The sequence below is a fragment of the Serinus canaria genome, chromosome 2, assembly GCF_022539315.1.
Source record: "Serinus canaria isolate serCan28SL12 chromosome 2, serCan2020, whole genome shotgun sequence".
Classification (NCBI taxonomy): Eukaryota; Metazoa; Chordata; class Aves; order Passeriformes; family Fringillidae; genus Serinus; species Serinus canaria.
This window is the reverse complement of record NC_066315.1, coordinates 86249568-86271491: the sequence shown is the minus strand read 5'-3', so window position 1 is coordinate 86271491 and position 21924 is coordinate 86249568. Positions and strand designations below refer to the sequence as shown.

Genomic DNA, 21924 nt, shown 5'->3' with positions numbered 1-21924 from the left:
ATGTTATTTACAATTGCCTAAGCAATTGTTGCAAGCCTATTTAAGATATAACTGTAAAACAAACAAATGTTTATGATAAAGAAGCTCTTGTGCTTTCAGTATCTTCATGGATACCAGCTTCCTACATGTCTTCCTGAGGCATATTGTTACCTGTGTCACCTGCAAGCTGATTTTCAGTGCATTATTCTATGAAGTCTTTTCTCTTTAAAGAAGAAAACAATTGATATAAGTTATAACTGAAGAAGCTATTGACTTAGAGGTTGTGAAAACAAAACCAAGCAATAAAAGGGGGGGGGTGATCCTTTTTTTTATTTATTTATTTTTATTTTTACCTCAAATTACTATTATTTGTTGAGTTGGAGGCAGCTTATTTTTTTCTTCTTTTATGAAAGTTATGTGGAGAATGAAGTTAGTATTTTATACAGTCTCAATTCCTGAATACAAACATTTCACCTTATGGGGAGAAAAAGAGGAAGCATTGAAAGCAATCCAAATTAAGGTTTTTCACTAAAAAAATCATGTGAAATCCTAAATGCTTAATACATAGAGTCAATCCCCAGTATAGTTCATCCTTGACTTGAGCTGTTGTCATTACATTATCTTCAGTTTTGTAAGACTATTATTTATACCTAACTGGCACTATAGCAGATCTGGGGATGTAGTTGAAGCTAGTATGTGCCTCCAAGCAGTCCTTGGTTTAGACTGATAGGCATGTGTGCTTTTTCTGTCCTCCCCCAATTGCTGCTTAAATTGTTACAGCTTCTACCATAGAAGAAGATGTGAGACAAAAAAGAGTTGAGAGAAACTTTATTGCAGTAAACCTTTTTTCAGTTAGTTATGAAATTTGCTTGGTACTTTCTCAAAGTTGGCCATGCATGCTTGAGGCAAAGGGTTTAAAAATGCACAGCACATCCTGATATAAAATCAATGTGGAGCCTCCTTCTAGGCAAGAGGCACAGAAGGAGGAGAAACTACTTGATAAGAGTGTGTCATTTGCAGCATTGCTGCACAGTGCTCAGAAACTGTAATGTAAAATGTGCTTCAGTAATCTTAGCAGGCTGGAGAGAGGCTAAGTAAAGTGTAAAGAGAATAAATATTTAAGAATGAAAAACATTAAAATTTTCATCCAGCTAACATGCTTGCTTTATTTCTAAAGCCTGTTATAAAAGTTCAAGAAAAAAGTGCTGGCGATTGACTTGCTTTCCTGTTTATTTCCAGGAACTCATTACTCATCAGCAGTGGGGAAACACCTGTCTTTTTTCTCCATGTACTCATGTCCTTAATAGCAGACTGTAAACCAGTCAGCTTAGTATAAAGCTCTAAATCCTGATTTCACATCCTTACTGGGCAGCATTTTCTTTCCTGGCTTGCTCATCTACAGTGCATTGCATAAATATTACTCACGCTAATGTTTTTAATTAAAATTGATGAAAATACAGTCTCTGCTCTTGTTTAGGTCATTAAAACTTGGAGATTATTAAAATAAGAATAGCTTTTGCCAAAGTCTGGTATGTTTAAGCAAGTTTCTTACCTAGCCGAAGATACAAAGCAGCCTTACTGTACTCAAGATGTATGTTTTTACCAGAGCATGAAAACCTTTCTCCTGGTATTTTGAAGTGGAACAATGGGTTATTAGAATGGCATACTGAATTGGGAAGGGTTAATATTTTAAATTACGTGAGTGCTTCTGGGAGTGTATGTTCTGGGGAATTTAATTTTTCTGTTGCTTAGATTCTTTAGTTTGGGTTTTATGTTTGTTTGCTTTTTTCATATTTTATTGAACTTTGAGTGGGATTTAGATGAGATTAAATGGGTCTTTGAGCAGCCTGGTCTAAGGAAAGGTGATCCTGCCTATGGCAGGGGGACTGGGACCAGATGATCTTTAAGGTCCCTTCCAACCCAAACTGTTCTTTTTATTTTTTGCTTGAGGGTGTTGTTTGTGGGGAGAGTGAAGTCGAACACTTGAAATCAATGCTGGCTCTCAGTTCTTAAGAATATAGCAAGACACGGTACAGTCCCAAAGCTGTGTTGACAGGTTTTTTTTAACATACAGATAATTTAAAGACAATGAGATAGCTGTAAAGAGCTGTGTAAAGAAGTAGATACAAAGTTCTAATGAGATTTCCTCCACTTTTGGAAAAGAATAAATGGGCATGATTACACTACTTGCATGTAACAAATATTTATGCATAGATTGAGTTTACCAAAAAATAACTGTCTTGCTTTGGCTTTCTGAAGTACTTCCCAATAGAACAGATGAGTTTTCTCTAAAAATACAGCTGTTTGACAAAGTCATATTACAGCCACAAGTAGATAAGCTCTTTTCCATTGATGGAAATCAAAGGAAGTGTTCTTTCTCCTTAATAGGAGGAGTGTTTGCTGTAAGAAAAATGTTAAGAGAAGACATATGCTACTGTTTCACTCCAGGCTTTTCCCATAATGGAAGAAATTTTCATTTTAAGAGTTGAAGGCATGTAATTAGATTACTGATGTAGGTGGGCTGGGGAATTGCTGGTGTTCATTTAATTTGTAACAACACTCATCGATTCAGCTTTGCAACTTCGAGTATCAGGTAAAGCTTGGAAGACTTCTGTACCCCCCTCAAAATGTGCTGTTCATTATAGCAGTTATGCTTAGCTGCAGTTTGATGTAGACAGACTTAATTATTTTAAAGTAATTTACTATATAAACATGTAAATTGCCTGAAGATTTAATACGAAGATAAGCTTTTCCAAGTCATCAGTTTGCCTTTTTTTTTTCTCTAAAAGCTTTGGCGTTAGCAGCACTGCTGCCTTTTTCCAGTATTAGAGGCAGTAGCATTAAAAATCAGCATAATATAATCAGCGGTGTGTTTCTGAAGTGGGGTTTATTTAATCTCACTCTTGGCAGAGAGAGCAAGAGTGGAGCCTCACTTTGTTTTGTATTGCACCCCATACTCCACTCTAAGGTAGTTTATCAGATGGATGAAATAGGCAGCATGTAGCTGGACTATTATGATTTAATTTCTGAAAGATAAAAGAGTCGTTCTTTCCTCACTCACCTGCTTTTCCATTCATAAACCTTTTTCTCCATTTCTTGTGTGCTTGTAGCATTGAGGAAGTGAATTGCTGCTGGCTAAATCTGTGAATGATGACTCAGAGCTCCCTTGATGTTACATGAGACATTGCTAATGTCTTCTTAATTTGATCTTTTGGCTCCTTGCACAAGAATAATCATCATTCCACCAGCAGGTGGTATCTAATTCAGAGATCTAACAGACAGGAAGATGGAAGACTTTGCACAGAGATATTCACAGCAAGCTTCAGCTTAGTTAGGTTTCCCTTTCCATGCTTTTAGCATGACTGATCTGTGCATTTTAAATCAAGTCAGCTCCTCAGATATTTCACTGAGTTGCTACACATCCTAATATTTTTCTCTGGCTCCAGTAATTTCTTCAAGTAATCTCGTAAGTTTATAGTTAATTCAGTCCATTTTTCAGTAATATATCAACTAGCCTGTTGGGGGTGTTTTCACATCTTTGCATCCAGTTTTATTCCCTTTATACAGAATTGAGTTAAATACAGTTTTATCTGGCTTCCAGAAGTTTGCTGGCTTGAAGTTCTCAGTAAATTACTGTTTTGATCAAGTGCCTTTTAAATCCTCATTTTCAGGTGTTGACCAGTTTAAAAGTGGCCAAGAGGACACTCTAGATGACTGAGAATTTTTCTTTCTTGCCTGTTACACATTGGAAAGGCAGAGTAACTGATGCTGCTGGTGGCACAGTGTGATGTGTGAGAGTCCTGAATTCTGTACAGCTTTGTAGCTCTTCTAAACACTGATCCCTCACAGCTGCTTACAGAGCAGTGGTTTGGGGAAAGAGGTGTGGTTTTCCTGTTATTTAGTAGGAAAAAAGTAACCAAAAGTGCTGTAACATTGTTGCATAAATAGTGTGTGACTTTGTTGTGTTTTGGAGCACTCAGCTGGCAAGGTGTTAACAATTCTTTACTGTAGTAGGTGACCTCATCAACTTAGCTGCAGTGGGCTCTGGGAATCAAACAGCATAATGAACTTTAGGTGCAGCTGTATGTAATTTGGTTTTGTGAGTGGTAGGTATTTGAGCACGTTCTGACACTGTATTCAGTAATGATTAGTGACTGCTATGTCTGTCTTCTCACCTTAGCTATGAAAAGCTTGTATCTTGACATTTTAATGATACATATGCATAACAAGGAATACTCTGTGGTTGGAGACTAAAAGTTGGAATCCTAAAAGATGCAGTTGCTTTCCTAAGACATACCAAAGCTGTAGAAAGGCACTATCTACACTTACTCTAAAGCAGATGCTGGTGATAACTGGTTCAACAGTTCCAATCAATGACTCCACAAAACAAGGGTGTTCACGCAGGAAGAGCCATTCCTGATGTTAATGGAACAACCTGATACCTACATTCAAACTACCTGCAGTTGTATACTCCTGGTTATCAGCCCTCAGGCTTAAGCTTCTAGGGAAAGTGTTCAATAAATCCTGCCTATACTGGAGAAAATCCTATTTTGAAAACTTTCACAGTCCCACCAATTCTGTGCTCTCCTCTGGCAGATGGAACAAGCGCCTCTCCTTGTAAACTCTCACTGGTATCAGCTCAGGTTATGTTTTGCAAGTGAGGGTTTTAACAATTGCTGTGATTACTGGTTAGAAGGCTGTTAAAGCAGAGTAGTTTTACTCTTTAGAGCAAAACTTGACTAGCCCACTTTTCCTTAACAACAGGCTTCATGCCAGTGATTTGCTTTGCAGTATCCTAATCATTATCATTATGTATTGAAAGTGGTCAGTCCTTAACAATCATGTCCTACATGAGCTGTGAGGCTAAAAAACCATCATGATGGTGCTGTGTATTTGTCACCAATAGAGGCTGTGCTTAGTGGGCTGAGTCACAGAAGTATAAATGAGCTGGCTGAAGAGCTTTGAGGTATGCAAATCTGGAACTTTATGGACATCCTCTTCCCTCAGATTAAGGAGCTTGTCCTTTCATAAAGTGTTCTTATTCAAGACAGCTCCCACCCTTTGGCCTCTGCCCTGTCATACTGTGGGCTGTGATACTTGGGAAAAGTATTACTTTTACAGGTCGTGACAGCTGCCTTGTCCTGTTGTTAGCCTGTTGTGGTTTCTTTCCCCCTTTCTTAGTTCCTACCTCATTTTCTTGATGGAAAACCAATCTTCCTAGCTCACAAAGTTGTGCATCTTCAATGCCTTCTTACTCAAAGCACTGTTTGAGGGGACCTTTGTTTTCAACCTATGTCCCTATTTTCAAGGCCTTTGCTGCTGTTCTGTGATTAAACTGCACATTATAACAGAAGACCTGTGGCACAGAAGCTCCTTTTTGCCCACCAAGTTCTAGTAACAAGCTTAAATATCTGGGAGGGGAACCTTGCATACAGCTTAAGGCCTGCTATTAACAATGATGGCATTATCCTTCCTGAATACCAACCAGAAGGCCTCTGCTTTAGCTACAAACCATTCCCTCCCTCAGAATTCACTGTCCTGTGTGTCTACAGTCCTCCTAACATAATGTGCACATGATAATGTTACCTAGGGGCTGCTTGAATTTTTCGTGCTGCTACACCCCCAGAAAGAATTTGTAGTCAGTAGAAGAAGCAAAGGGATAGGTGCCAGTGAGAGAACATTTTTCAGCAGTGTCCTCTTCACTTCTAACCTCACTTGAATTCTCAAGAGACACTAATAAAATCTGTACAAAAGATGAGCTTTAAGATTCATAATTCCCATTAAATAGTAGGAAGCATGAACTAAGTAGGTCTTTCTGTGTTGTAATTCCCTGTCATTTCCCCTGGCGCTTATTCCCTCTCAAGTTCATGTTTAATATGATTCACTCACTTCTAAAGGAGAGGTGATCACATGTCTGCTCTACAATTGCTGATTACTGAGGAAGGTTTTTTTGGTTTTAGGAGGTGTTGGTTGATTGGTTTTGTTTTAATTCAGTCTAATAGCTATTTGTTAAACCAAGACTAATAGTTGCTAGTTTTTGATAATTACTTGATTTACTGATGTAGCTTTTGATGTAACTCAAAAGCACAACTTTTGCATTTTTCTGCAGATCGTACTAAAAGCATGCATTTCATTACCATGAAAGCTTTTAACAACAAATATATTGATATAGTAACTTTATTATTTGATTAAACATCAGATTTATTTCTACCTTGTAATGTTACTCCTTGTTCTTTGTGTCTTAATATTTCTGCTTTTGAAAAGGTGAATATTTTCTCCCAAAACAAAATCTGCTTGGCTGGAATGTTAATCACAGTAAACAAGTGTCACCACATCTAGTTTTTTTGCAATTTGGCATAATGAAATAATTTTGAATACTGAGAGAAAAATTCCAAAACCTTATAATCAGCTGCACAGAAACTTACCTTTGGTAAAGTGGACATTTTCACATGATAGAACCTGCTGTAGTATAGGAGTGAGGGAAGATGATTTTTTTTTTTTAGGTCATCTTTGTTTAGCTTGATGGAGATTAATCACTCAGCAAGTAGTTCTCTGTCCTTGCTAGTAGCATCCAATGTCTAAATCTGTCTTCTCCCTCCTTTTTCAGATCCTGGAGTCTCTGTGGATAGTGATGAGTCGCAATGTGAGCCTCTTGTTTACTACGGTTACAGCATTAGTGACAATCCTCTTCCACAGTGGGACAGCTCTTCTCAATTTTGTGCTTTCAGTGGTGAGTAGTGTGTCATTGATTTACATGGTCCATTTTACTGGAGTAACCTAATTGCACATATTGTAACAATGAAAGTCAAACCTAAAGCATTGAAAACATCTTCTAAACTCATCAAATACCAAAATTCTGTGAGCTTTTGCCAATTTGCTATCTCTTTGGGGGCATTCTAGGCGGAGGGCAAGATTAGGAGGTAGTAAGTCTTCCTGTCTTCACTATTTTGTTAGTGAAAATTCTTGTTTCAGTCTTTGAAGGTACTAAGCTGTAGTTTGTTATGTCTTACATAACTGAAATCTTATGGCATGTCTGCATAAGAATATCCCTATACAAGACATTGTGTTCAGGAGATGGAAAAAATTTTTGCAGGGAAATCACCAATTTTGTTCTCTAGTTGTCTTCCATAAAAAAAGATTGCATGAGTGCATTTTATTTCTTCCTAGTCCACAACTTCACCCAAGCTGGCACGTTTAAAACTGTGTCCAAAATGTTGGTATACAGAAATTGCAAGCTTGGGAACTAATTGCCAATGATTTCAAGGCACTCAGGCTCAGATACAAAATTTATCTTTACATGCCTAATGACTTATATCAAGTTCATTCAGGTTTCCTAGTTGCTACGGAAAAGTTTTTAGTAATTTGGGGTGACACAAACTAACTTAAATTTTCCAACAAGATAATGCTCAAAGTGATTGGCTTTTCTTCTAGTTACATTTCAATTCAGTTTTAGTCATCTTGAATAGAAATTAAAATACTGAATTCTATTTTAGGTTTAAAAATTTGTTCTTTAAAGCATGGAAATAATGGACACTTTGTTCAAAAGCTCAATTTTGAAAAATACATCTTCCATCAAAAAATTAAGTAGGAATGTCAATCTGTGTAGCACATCCATCCACGATCCAGTAAGATTGTGTTCAGATCTTCAACAGTCTTTTGAAAACTGATCATTAGTTACTGAAATGTCACTTGTATTTCACTTCTGAATCCAAGTTCTGTCTGCACACATGTGCACATGGATGTATAATGGGTGAATAATTATATGCACATGTGTGTACTCACACGTGCACACAGTTACTCACTCTGCTCATGTTCTGTGACAAAGATTGGAAGAGAAAAAGCTCCATTTGGCTGGTGGGCATCTACAGTTCTGCAGAGAATGCACAGATTTTGGATGCTGTTAAACAAACAATTAAACAAACATCCAGAAAACCCAAAACAAGCAAAAAACTCCCAACAAAGAAAACCCTGAAGCTTTTCAGCAGAAAATTGAGTATGAAAAGCAGACAAAAAAATATTTACGGAATCAATGGACCTGATGCATGAGTATTTAGGTTGTGTGTTTCTTGATATCTATGGAAATGCTGAATTATCATTTTGGTAGAGAGTGTTTACCCAGAGTTTTCTCCTTGTATTCAGTCTATCCCTCCTCAGCTTAGAGTATTTAATGTTTTCAGCTACAGGAAAAATTCTGCAGCATGAAGTAGTAATCCATCAATTCTTTAACTATGGAAATGTCATACTGTTTTGTCTTTGGTAAATTCTTTCTCATAGTCATCAGCAGGATCTTGAATTGTTGCTTAGGAAACAATTTAGGTATCTCAGATATCCTGTAAAAGAGGTCTGAAAGCTTTTATCCTCCAGTTGCTCTAAGACAGTACATATCTTTTGCTGCTGAATGTAGTATTGAGGTTATTCTACTTGTTGGAAGAGTCAGCAAGCCATTTGATAATATATTATTATATTCTGTGACTACAGGGTTTTTTTTGCATTTCTACACCTATTGTGTTAAAGGAAATGCATTAATTTCCTAAAAGGCAGATACTCAAAAATTCCAAAAGTAATTTTGTGTGGTCCACCTTCTTTTAGCAGAAATTGAGTAGGATTTGTAAGTTTTCCTGTCTTGGAGTTCTGCTTAATGCTATTTTATTCCACCGCTGTTCATTCCCAGCCATTGCTTTGGCTTTCACCCTTTGGGTGTGTATGCCTGCCTTGTGTCTCCTTAAGAAAACAAATTTCTTCTGTAAACACTGAGGAAGAAAAGTCAGGATAAGCAGATATTATACTCACTGTGCTTAGGGCAATATGCTGCTCTCTGTGTTGAAAACTGCATGTGAAGAAGGATCTGCTCAGTGGAAGGAAGACACAACATCATCTGGGTGCCTGCTTCAGTATAGACTTTTCTACTGAAATCAGGAAATATAGTAGCTTAGAAATGGCAGAGCCCATCAAGGAAGAAAAATAGCCATGGTTTCAGAATTAAAAAGGATGTTAAAATGTGATTTAAGATTCTCTTGCTTGAAGCTGTAGCAAAACATAGCTGATACTGCTGCTGGAGCTAGAATGTCTCTCATTAAAGGCTTAATTATTGTTATTATTTTTTTTAAGCTCAAAATTAATGTTAACAGCATGCTATTATAATGACTTGTAATGTAATGACTTGTTTTATTAGCTAGATTGGTTTATCTCCCAAGGCAGAAGTTAAACACCTGGGGGGATGGAATATGGCCTAAACCAATATATGGCAATTTGGACAGAGGTTAATAGTTTAAAGTGACTTTCAAGTTTAAGTTTTAGACGGCAGAGTAGGAGGAAAATGGTTAGTAGCATTTTACTGAGTATAAAGAAATTAGGAACAGAGACAGATGTCATTTTGAGATTGGTTATGAAATATTGCAGTGCTGTTTTTATTTTGTTTTCTGAGCATCTTCAGAGGGAGTGAAGGAAAAGAGCATGAGGTGTCTGCAAACTGGATAAAATGCTTGAAAGTAAGAGACTTATGGAGATCAGGCTGTTTGGCTCATAAAGAAAAGATTAAGATGTGGTTTATTCTAGAATACAAGTAGGTAGGAAACAAGGAAAGTGAAAGAATTCTTTCTAATCTTGGGAGGAAAGAAATATAAGCCATAGTTTACATTTGGAGTATCCAGAATGGATTTTTCTTGATTGAGGTATTCTGTTTCAAGATGGACACAGTTCTGTGATTCATTCTTACCCAAGAAGTTGCTGAGCCCACTGACAGGAAGATAAGAGAAACATAGTTGACTGCAACATAGAGGAAGCTGATCCAAACTGATTATAATTTTTTTGTCTTTTAACTGAAACAGTGGAACTGCCATCACTTCCGCTGAGACTCATCAAACTTACAGGAGGAATATTTGCTTAGAATTGCCAGCTTAACATAAAATTTATGGTTGTGAATTTTTGTGTAATTTATATATGATACCCAGCTGCATAATGACTCTTGAGACAGCCCAAATTTATTTGGCAGTTTTGTTTGCTTGTTTGGAGAGTAGATGTAACTATTCAGCAATTTTTTGATCTGCAACATGCTGAAATTTTTTGATTAAGCATGCTGAAAAAGAACCAAAGAGCCCCACAATTATGATGTTTATCAGCATTCTAGTTGTTTGGTCTAGATGTGACTTTGGAAAGAAGCTGAACAGAGGCAGAAGTTTTATAATGTCTAGCTGTAAATGTTAAGTCCTTTTTAGAGCAGGGGAGTAAATAATTCTTTCAGCTCTGTTTTTCTAAATCCAGGCTTGCGGAAGAGTATCTTCTTCCTTTTCAGTAAAATTCAATGTCTGAAGCATAGCTGCATGCTCTAATTCTGTGAAGTATTTATTACCTTGTCATTTAAAACTTAAAATTGTTTTGCAGGTGATTTTTCTGACCACGCTGTTCTACCTCTTAAGCTCCAGTGATGAATATTACAAGCCAGTAAAATGGGTGATAAGCCTGACACCTTTGTCTCAGCCAGGTCCCTCCTCAAATATAGTTGGCCAATCTGTGGAGGAAGCAATAAGGTAAATTGCTGATTTCTTGCCCTTTGTTTAAAATTCTTTAAATTTTATGTTCAGCTGCAGATAATTAACAATTGCAACAGCTTGTGTTTCAAAGATGAGTTGCAAAAATTATTTTAAGAACCTAGCATTGATGATTTTTTCCCCTTTGATTGTTAATTTGATTGGACTTGGCTAAAGAATTTTCAGAGGTCTGTGCAGTCATGAATAGTAGTGCTTTGTAAAACTGCTACATCCATGATATCCCTAACTCATCAGGAAGCAGTATTTGGAGTTGTGTTGGCAGTAACAGCTGGTGCAGCTCAGTAGGAGCAGATGCATGCAGCAAAACAGTAGAAATAGAGGACCTGACACCAGTGTTGTACACATTTCAGAATTATTTAGTTTGAAATATTTTGTCTGATGTTGGAGAATAAGTACCCATTTGTACCTGGAATGTATATTAGATATGCTTCTGGAGAATATTTTCCAGTTCAGTTTCACCTGAAAGAAATCTGGTTCATGACCTCTATAAACCAAATTACATCAAAGGGAACACCAGGGGAGTGCTCTCCTTATCACACTTGGAGCACTGCTGTGCTGCACCTACAGAATGCATGCACAGTGTTTCATGCTGAGTCACCATTTTTGTATGTTGGCTCTAAACTACTTCAGTAATTAAAGGAGAATTTTTTAGTTTTTAGATATGGTTCACAAAGATTTCACAGTAAAGCTGTTTTTGGGGTGGTGTAGTAAAGTTCATTAATCACAGATTAATAAAATCATCAGCTTTCACCTGTTAGCAGCTTGAAACACTAACATGCTGGTAATGTAATAAATTGGATTTTAAATAAGATGTTTAAGTCATAGTTTACTTTTTAAAAAAAGTTGATGGTCTGGGCAAAGTGAACAGACTTTGTGCTGAATTTCATTTAGCCATTGCCTCTTACACCACTGCTTTCAGTGTCATCTTGTGCATACATACAATAGATGGGTAGGCTTTAAACTGGAGAGGTATTAGAGCTGCTTTCCAAACTCACTGCTAAATGTTTGCCATTTTAACAATGGCAAGTTTGTATTATGTTGTGTAGGATCTTGATCTAGAATGCTAACTGCTGTAGTCATTTGAAATGAAGGGGCAATTCAGGTAAAAGGCAACAGATTTGGAATTCTGCCAAAAAGTTAATAGCCTTCTCTTGAGTGACTGCTATTGAGTTTTCATTGATCACATGGTTAGTATCTCAGTTCTATCTCTTCTGAATACTGTGAGCGGATTTAGAAACTGATACTAGTCTCACCCATTGTTCTCTTTAGCCCAAGGTTGGGGGGAACAGTGTGAAAAAGTAGGATATGGTTTATCTGGGCATGGATACTATGTGAGGAGGATTGTATTAAATGCAGTTACAAGTTTACAGGTATGTGAAACAGGTGACCCAAGGTATTTCTCAGAATTGGAATGGAGGAAAGAAAGAAAATAATTTTAGAGAAGCCCCAGGAAAATGAGTAGGAAAGAGCCAGCATGCATCAGTGACTGCAAATATGATGGGAAAAAGCCAGTGTCTGGAGAATCTGGACAATGGGGAATGGGAAGCAGCTTGTCATACACAAGGGACCTTGGTCTGTGTATTCAGTAAGGTAGCCTGAATCAGTCACTCATATTTGATTGGAATCGCCTGTACTTGGTGCCTTTTTGAATTCTTTGGAATGATTCTTTTGAGATTTTTAGAAATTCCTCACTTCTCAGTTGTACCTAAGGATTTATCCCAATGTTTCTTAATTAGCCAGCTTTCCACTCAAAACCTACTGTGATCTTCAGTATGTAAATATGGCGAGTGTAGTAACAATTTTTCATGAATTTGTGCATGAATCTGTTGTCATATGAAAAACAATTGCTACTTCAAGCCCTTTCTTTTGTCCCAAGGTAGGAACTATTCTTTCTTTTTGGAGATGAGTTGTTGCTGCAGGAACCTAAAAATGGCTTCTTCACCTCATCTGTAAATGGCATGCAAAGTGGATATTAGTGCTTGGTGATAGGAGGGAAGAGGCTCCATTTGTGTTATGAATTATCAAATAATGAAACACCTGTAGTTGCTTTCATTATTAGACTATGACAGCATTACACAATATGAATTCACCCTCAATATATCCATGCTTTCAAGTTGACCAAAAAGATTCTGATAAATCTCAGAAGTCACCAGCTGTGTTCCAGCTCCCACCACTCTTCACCCCGACATACCATGTGCACAAAGCTAAGACAGCTAAGACAGTCTAACTAACTAGTCCTGTTTAGAGGGCAGGGATCTTCCTGGCAAGAGATAGACCTAATCTCTCTCTTGCTCATAAACCAAATGACATAAGAATAATCATCCTCCATGTTGCCAGTCACTTGTATGCTCTTTTACTTAAAATGTGTTTGTGAAAAGCACTAGGAAACTTAGATGTAATAAAGGAAGTCTGTTTCCTTGTGTGCTTTGCCATTTCAGAGGAAAAAAGCAAGGGGGAAAGAAGAGGAGGGCAATTGGCAACTTGTTTTTGTTGAAATCCCTTCATGTAAAGATGTTACCCAGCAAGCTCTATAACAAAGAACTTTTCCCATTTCAGTTTCTCTCATTGAAACTGCACTGTGTTTTTTATTTTATGGACAATAAATAGCTATAAATTTTATAAATACTTTTCTAACTCCTTTGATGGTGAGTTTGTAAATACAGTGGCAGTTTTCTCTGTTCACACAAGTAGATTTATGAGCTGTATAGGGGTAAGAGCAGCTTTCCAGGCTGCTTTGAGCCAAGTGTTGAATGTCACTGTACCTGTCAAAATACCACAGATTATAAATTTGAATTTGAGTAGTGGGAAAAAACGCAGCTGTGGTGACACTATAGGAGTTTTGAAGAAGCTGAGTGTGATCCAAGAACTTCCTGCTGCAAACCATAGGATGAATTGCCCTGCTGTTCTTTGATAGGAAATTTATTCATCCAGGACACCAGAGAAGCGAAATGCCAGTAGCATGTATCAGGTGGTGGGATTGAGCAGGGATTTGACAAGAGCATCACGCTATGCCTGAGCCAAGGACTTCTTTGGCAAACCTAGTGGTACAAAGGCAAAGCTGGGAAAGACAGAAGATCACTTGGAGGCACCAGGCAGCACAGCTCCACCAAGGACAACTTGTGCTGGGAAAAGCAGGAGCCTTGCTTTGAGGAAGTGACTGTCCTCAAAGGAGGATCAGGGGACAGCAGCGATGCCACTTGCTCTGACTTCATCAAGGCTCGTGACAGCCTTCAGTAACCATCTGGGTGAGCATGGGCAGGAGAAGGGGATGGCTGTAGGAGCTCTGCTGTGTGCTCAGCAGGACAAATTCCAGCTCTGGAGATGCTGCTGTCACTGATATGACTCAGAGCGGTGATGGGGCTGTTGCTGATGTTGGTTTGAAGTCAAAGCTTGGGTGGTGGTTGGACAGGTTACCTTCTGCATGGCTATGGGTGTCCCTTCCCATCTGGGGAAGGCAGGACAGCTGATGGGAGTGTCCCTTGCCAGGTGGGGAGGGCAGCAGCTTGATGGAAGGAAGGTCCTCCTCTCCCCAATCCTTCAGGCCTCAGCGCTCAAGAGATGGCACATTTTTATGAGGGGCAGCGGGAAAGAAGGGGCCAAGGAACCCCTGACAGTCAACAAAAGAACTCTTTTCTAGGTCTCCCTTGGGACTGGAAGGCAAATGGCAATCTAAGGAATGATTTGCTGCTAGTTTGGTCTTTTCCTGTGTTGTGAATGTTACTGTAAGCTGGCTGGGCATTTGCCTTTACCCCAGATATGCCACTTGCTCTGACTTTGACTGAGTTTTCCCAGTTTTCACAGGCAGTGCTGCCTGCCTCCAAGCAGCCCTCCAGATGGGAACTGACAGTGTTTGGACTATGGAACAAACAGATTTGCAAATTGGTCATAAACCAGTTTTCCCGATTTTGGGTAACTTTCATCATGAAAATGCTCCTATGATTAGACTAAACACTTGTGTGTGCTTTGTTGTCATATATTGCATTTGTGTCTCTTCATTGTTTGCATCTGTGGAAGGCAGCATGTAATCTACAGGGAAGAGGAAAGGTCAGTAGTTACGTGATGACTCCCTAAAACACAGTAAAAAATCTGGAACTAAGATTACTACTGATGGTATATGTGACCACAGGGATTTCTGACTGATGTATGAAGTACTGGTTCTCTTTCAAATCAACCAACTAGTTCAAAATTCCATGCTGGAACTTCATGTGCCATTGCCTATAAATAGGAAATAAAAATTTAGGAAAGTTATAATCATCCCAAATACTGCTAATGCCTCAGCAGTAAAAGAGCTTTTGTTCTCTAGTAGTTTTGGTCCTTCAAGCCAGTTGGTGTATCTGTTCTCTTTTTTCCTTTGGCTTGCAATCTCAGGTTATTCTCAGTCTGATTCTAACTTTTTTGGTGTGGCCACATTTCATTACTCTTTTTTAATTCTTGTCATATTCTTCATTTGTCTTTTGCATTTAATCCCTCCACAGTTCTGTCTTTTTTTTTTCTTTTTTCTTCCTCTTTTATTTCCTCTAATTTTTCTTCTTTTTTTTTTCTTTTTGGTTTTTTTTTTGTTTGTTTGTGGGTTTTTTTTGTTTCTTTGGTTTGGTTTGGTTTTTTTGGTCGTTTTTTCCATATCGCGTAAGTGGGTATCAGGACAAAAATGTAATTAATTACAAAGGGGTAATAATTCATCATGTGTGAGTGTCTCCTTTGACTGACAGTGGTGATTAGCTGCCTGTGAATATAGTAAATACATGATTTTCTTACACTGAAACCATTTAAAGTCAGCCATAGGAACGAAAAAAGGGAAGCAGCAAGGAGCCTGACAGCTGTGACAGAAGGTATATGCCAGAGTAGGTTGAGGTGCAGGAATTCTTTTGGCACCACTCTTGTCAGGTTTAGGAAGATGACTTGCTTTAGAAACATGAGGACCACTTGGATGAGTTTACTGTATTTAGATCATTTTAATTCTCAATAGTAGCTAGTGATTTTCTTCCTTGTAACTATAGTCAGTTATGTCGTATTCTGAAGGTTCAAGAGAATCGTTATCTGCCCATAACAGTGTGAGATTTGCTTTGTTCAGAAGAGTTCTGTAAAATAAAATCTGTTATGAGTCACCTACTTTACTGCTAAAGTAGGAAAATTAAATTCTTTACCCCTGAACTAGGGAGGGGTTGCTCTTGTCTGGATTTTTATTTTTGTTTTGTTTTTGAATGGATGAAGCAGTAATTCTCCAAGTCACAGGTTTCCAAGTAGTAGCATGCACACCTTTGCCTGAACCATTTTCCTTTCCCTGAGCAGCATGTCGTTCTCTTCCTGAATGCACCATACCCTTCTTCCCTGAAGCTCCCATTCTGCTTGCTCTGGTGGAGATATTGCACATTACTAAGTTGCATGTTCTCACGGCCTCAGTGCAATTTAGTGTGTGCGATACTTTCACATGAGTGCATGCACACGGGTATGGCTGTGGCTTAAAGTGACTGCAGCTTTCAGTTTTGGTGGGGCCTGATGACATTGTGAAATGGTCTTAAACCCAGATCAGTGTTTGGAGTGATGCCTTGAAATGTATTAGTGGAAGTTTGTTCAGTAATGCCAGGAAGATGAGTACTGTTTGTTTTCAATTTGAGAAGGGTTATCGTTATTTGCTTCATTTTCTTCATTTGCCATGCACTCCTCAAATTTAATCAGATGTTTAGTTGGTTAAAAAAAATTATTTTAAATACCTATTTCTAAAGAGGAAATTGTTATCCTTGGCTGTAATTGGTTGGAAAGTCAAAAAAAAAACAGCTGATGTGAAAAAAACTATAGTGTCTTGATAGATAAATAGGTTCTTAATGAAATTTCAACTTTTATTTATCAACATCTAAAGAAATCTGTAAAGAGCTAGCATATAAACAAACAAACAAAAATCTCAGCTGTTTAAACATCTAATTGGTTTGCTGTGGCATCCTGGCAATGATTATGGAGAAAATGAGACAATGATACAATTCCCACCGAAAACAATAATCTTCCAGCATGTTAAGCTAATGCTTAGAAAAAGCAAAATGTGTGATCTCGTTTGTTTTACTGCAACATTAATAATTTCTTTCAGATTAATTTTTCAAAGAAAACTGTTAACTGATTGTGTTTTGACAGAATTTTTGCATGCAGTGAATGTTCTTTAGTAGCAGGAGTTACTTCTTGCTGAAATGTTATGTCACAGGAATGCATTTAATAGGACCTTACTGAAATTTTTCAAGCTTTACTCAAGGTGTATGTTATGAGATAGGACTAGAATTGAACATTTGTTTTAATGACTCTGTCTTAATCATGAAGCCAATGGCATCCTGGCTTGTATCAGCAACAGTGGGAGCAGGGCACCTGTACTCAGCACTATCAAGGTCACACCTTGAGTGCTGTGTCCAGTTCTGGGCCCCTTAGTATAAGAAGAACATTGAGGTGCTGGAGCAAGTCCAGAGAAGGGCAGTGAAGCTGGTGAAGGGTCTGAGCATGAGTCCTGTGAGGGGCTGCTGGGAGTGTTTAGCCTGGAGAAATGGGGTCTTGGGGGGACCTTCTTGCTCTCTACAACTCCTGAAAGGAGTCTGTAGCCAGTTGGGGGTTGGCCTCTTCTCCCAGGTATGAGAGGAAACAGCCTCAGGTGGCACCAGGAAAGGTTCAAGTTGGACATTAGGAAGAATTTCTTCACAGAAAGGGTTGTCAAGCATTGGAGTGGACTGTCCAGGGAGGTGGTGAAATCACCATTCCTAGAAGTATTAAAGACACAACCAGACACGCCATTTAGTGCTGTGGTTTAGTTTACAAGGTCGTGATAGGTCAAAGGTTGGATTTGATGATGTTGGAGGTCTTTTCCAACCTAAATGATTGAATGCTTCCCTAATGAAGTAATTGCCCAGTGTAAAATCGGCAATAACAGACACTTAGATTTTGTTTTTAATTTTTCTGAGGAAAGGAAAGCTTCAGTTGAGTTATTGGGAAAAGAGTAGAATGTGTCTATAAATCTATAAGAGATGCCACATTGTTTCAGTACCTATGCTGAACCAAACTGAAAATAACCATAATCTCGTTATCTTAGTGGGGTAGATAATAGTATTTCTAGGCTGCCTATTTTAGTAGCAATAAAGGCATGACTTGCTCACACCACCTTTTTAGTCTTCAATATTCTCATATTTGCAGAAAGAACCACCCTAGGATTTGTCTTTACCTGTATTTCCTTTTGTATAGAAAATAATTCTTAAAAACAAAAGCTGTTTGTGAATTGCTTTATGTACACATTATTTCAATCAGTTATTCAAAGAATATTTCAAAGAAAAATGGATCTTTAAAGAAAATTTCAGAAATTTTTTTTTTTGCTCATACTTTATCTTTAATCCAAAATTTACATGAAACTATGAAAAATGTTCATTATCATGCATATATAATTTTGGTGAAGCATGTCACAGTCTGTAAATTTATTCTGAGTTTTACAGTTTACTACCCTTAAGATTATCTAAGTGCCTAACCTGATGCTGAAGCAGACGGTTCCATTCTCTGCCCTGCAGGCTGGTATCAAACACATTGAGAGGCTACTGAGGACTCCTTGCTTTTTGAGGGACAGTGCTGATATTTTGCCATTGGCTTCTTTCGTATCGCAGGTGGCATGTTTTTTATGTTCTAACAGTAGTTTGTCTTAGTGCTTATTTCTAGTGTGTTATTTTCTGGCTGTCCAGTGTTTTTTAAGACTGAAAATATCTGTAGACATGCTGAGGATGTGTGTTAGTGCATGTGTGAGTGGGAGCACATCTAAACATATAAGCAGATTTCCCTGCAATTTTTAAAGTAACTACACTGCATCTTAGGTGCAAGTCCCTTAATTATGTTTTGCACTTAAGCTTTATTTGCACACTACTTTTCTTTACTACAGCAACTTTTTAAAAGTTACCTATATATCTAAACCCAATATTTGAATGAATGATTCATTCATTGGTAATGACATTAACTCTACCAGTAAAGAGAATGATGCTTAAGGTACATCTGGAATTTAGATCAGCCAGTTAGCCTTCCTTAGAATCAAAGAGGAAAGCTAACTGGAAGGGATGGAAAGAAAAAGGTTGCTGAAAGACTTAATTAAATATATTGGAAAAGGATATTCCATCAGGTGTTTCTAAGAATAAAAGTATAGTATTAGAATTATTTTTAGTATATGGTTGCAGGGTTCTGTGTTTGCACATCTGATAATTCTTTATGAGTGTTTTAATGTTGCAGTATATGTTATTATAATCTTGATTAGGTTTCTGCTGTCTAAAATACAGATCTGTATTTTATCTGATTTCCTGATATTTCAAAGACTTAACATCACAGTTTTAGCTTTTCACTCTTTCCAATTATAAGGTCAATCCATTGTTTATTGTCTCCACCAACATAAGCAATGAAAATACTCCTTTATGCTTGTGTTTCATAATTTTATAATAGGAATAATCTGAATAGCCTAGGAGTTCCTGAATGTAAGACTGCAATGGATCTCAAGCAGTTTTGACTCAAGACAGCTGTTGCTCTCATTAATGAACTTTTCAAGCTAAAATGGCAATCCTAAAGAATTTATATCCTTACAAGTGATGTGGGGAGCAATAAATATTCATGCCAGTGCATGCTAATAACTGAGTAAGGCTAAAGGGAAGAGAGTGCATATTTGAACAGCAAAATATTAAAGGCCATGGAAATGAGAAACTATCCTCTTAAAAGCTGAAGTTTTTGCTATGAAATGAAAGGATCATAAACTTCAGTAGATAGAAATAAGCATAAAGCACCTAGAGTAGGTGCTGAGTTGAATTCATTTACTCAAAGCTGCATAAAGTGCTATTAAAACTAAAGTATAGTTTTTTACATTTGACAGGAGCAACAAGCAGTCAGAGGGCTGAGAGGATGGAAAGGGGGTACTCAGCAACCACAAGGCTCAGGTTGTTGCAGGGGGGAGGTAAATTGATGTTATTTTGCTTATTACTGTGAAGGTAAGTAGAGGAAATCGCATAGTAAAACCTTTCTTATGGAAAGTAGAATCTCTCAGAAATTACAGTGACTGTAGAAGAGCTTCTAGAATAAAACAGTTTAAATGAGCAATAGCAAATTGTTGGGAATGAAATGACTGATTGTAAGTCACTGTAGAAATCTCAGGGGCAAAATAAAAAAAAAAAAATTATTCCAGGGAACCCAGGAAGTACAAATTTGTAATCTGGATGGGTATTGGTACTGTAAGACTTAGTAGGAGCCAGCACCCATTGAATATGATTTAGTTGCAAAGAATCAGTGGAATTTTCACAGATGAGAAGTTCTGCCTCATTCCTCATGGTTTTTGAAGTGTGGGCAAGCAAGACCCTTGATAAGTTAATCTGTGTGTTATGTTCTACCAAAATTTGATACAGGCTTTTTACAGTATTGCTTTCCTGAGACTTTCAAGGATAAGGGGTTTTGTCTTTATACAGGAAGAGGGTAGGTTTAAATTAGATATAAGGAAGAAATTCTTTACTGTGAGAGTGGTGAGACACTGGAACAGGTTTCCCAGAGAAGTTGTAGATGCAGCAGGATTGTAGACAAACTCAGAAGACAGCAATGTCTGGGAAGTAAAATGACTGATGAAATGTAGTGATGTAGATGAAAATGATGCATGTGGGGGAGGAGCAGTCCTAACTTCACACATAAACTGATTACTGCTGTGCTGACTCTTATCACTTGGGAGCTATATTTTCTGGCACACAGTCTAGCTCAGTGCTTGGTTATAACTTAAAAAACATGTGCCAGGCATATCAAACGTTAAGATTTTTTACCACAGACCTAGAAAACAGAAACACAGAATAGTCCCATTGTATGAAAGTATGAGTTACTGTGTGCCATTCTGGTTCCTGCATCTCAAAGAGCTAGGAGTGCAACAAAACTGGTTAGAGAAATGAAGGTGTGCCTCAGTTTCTCTGTGAGGAAGGACTCTTCAGCCTAGAAAAAAGGATGTTACATAATTGAAGTTTGTACAGTCAGAACCAGTGTAAAAAGGATGACTGAGTTGGACTGTCTGTGGTCCCTTCTAGGATATAATATGTGCATCACCAAAAAGTGACCAGGCACTTTGAAAAAATGCATTGGTTCATGAAGCAGGCATTGGTTCATGAGCATGGGAAAGATCTTGCAAAAGAACTGGCATTGCAGCAACTTGCAGGATTGAACAGGAGGACTAAGAAGATACATTAATTGAAAATTAATTATTAGAAAGCCTGCATGAGGTTCAAAATATCCCCTGAGGTGGAAGTAGAGGTTGGAAGAATGCTCAGGGTGGATTGTTAAAGAGGTTTGTCTGTTTCTTTTGTTCCCTTAACATCTGCTTCTGGGCTCTGCTGGAGATGGGAAGCTGGCTAGACAGATCTTTGGGCTGAACAAGTTTGCCTTTTATTATGTTATGTTCCAAGATCAATTTTAAGACCACTAAGTATTGCACTTAGTAAAAATTGTCTACTCCTGATAAAAATCTGGAAATGTTAGAAATAGGTGATTCAGAAATAACTGGTCCTTTCAAATGTGCTTCTCAGAAGAATAATTGTAAGCTTACAATTACTGGTCAAAGTAGTAATTAAAAATGAATACAAATACAAAGGTATTTTAAAGAGTCAGATATAGAATTTCTCACAGATTAATTGTTATTTTTCACAGAATGTAGACATTTCGCTGTTAGGGAAGAAAGCCTGTGTGCCACCGTGTACTTCAGCCTGGTTGCCACACTTTAATGGTGTTTTGATAAAGTCATTGGAGCCTTGTCCTGCCTTGAGAGGCAATGAAATATTTGCATCAGTTATACCATCTGGAGGAACCATGCTTTGATGGAAGACTGTATCACTTTATCTGATTAGTGTCATTACTAGCCTGCATATGTTGGAGCTGTTTTGTTTAGTTGTACCATTCATGAGGAGGAATTAGTTTCAGCAGCAAAACTGTTGAAATCTTGTCATGGAGTCATCTCTGAAAGTAATTTGCATATTTATATTGCTCCTGAGATGATCTTACTCTGTCAAGAAATCTTCCCTGCCACTTCAGCTTTATTCGTAGCTGGAATTTGTCTTAGTGCTCTCAGCTTACTTTCATGTTAAATTTGAAACTGAAATATAAAGAGGGTCATTTTTTATCCCTAAAAGAACAGAACCTTTTAAGAGAGTCAAAGAACAGCTTAAGAGGTTTTTTTCAAAAGGACTTCTTGAAGTCATTTCATTCTTCAATGTTCACCTGGTGATCACTTGAAATTTGGGGGATCATTGTAGAAGAAGAATACGTTGGTCTTTTCAAAGACAATAGCTGTCACTGGCAACTTGTCTTTTGCAACAGATCTTGGTGGTGTGTGAAGAAAGAAAGTTCTTCACACACCACAGAGAGTACTTTGGTTTTGAAGTTAAGGTGACAG

The 21924-nt window shown here is 37.7% G+C and overlaps 1 protein-coding gene across 2 annotated transcripts in view; it reads left to right on the top strand.

Moving 5' to 3' along the window:
* TMEM245 (transmembrane protein 245) overlaps nt 1-21924 on the top strand; it is a 78709-nt gene that overhangs the window by 40337 nt on the left and 16448 nt on the right. For both annotated transcript variants that reach the window (XM_030229624.2, XM_009089299.4), the window contains 2 exons: nt 6587-6709; nt 10360-10505. In XM_030229624.2, coding sequence (XP_030085484.2) covers nt 6587-6709; nt 10360-10505 — 269 coding nt within the window. The remainder of the gene's footprint in view (nt 1-6586; nt 6710-10359; nt 10506-21924) is intronic.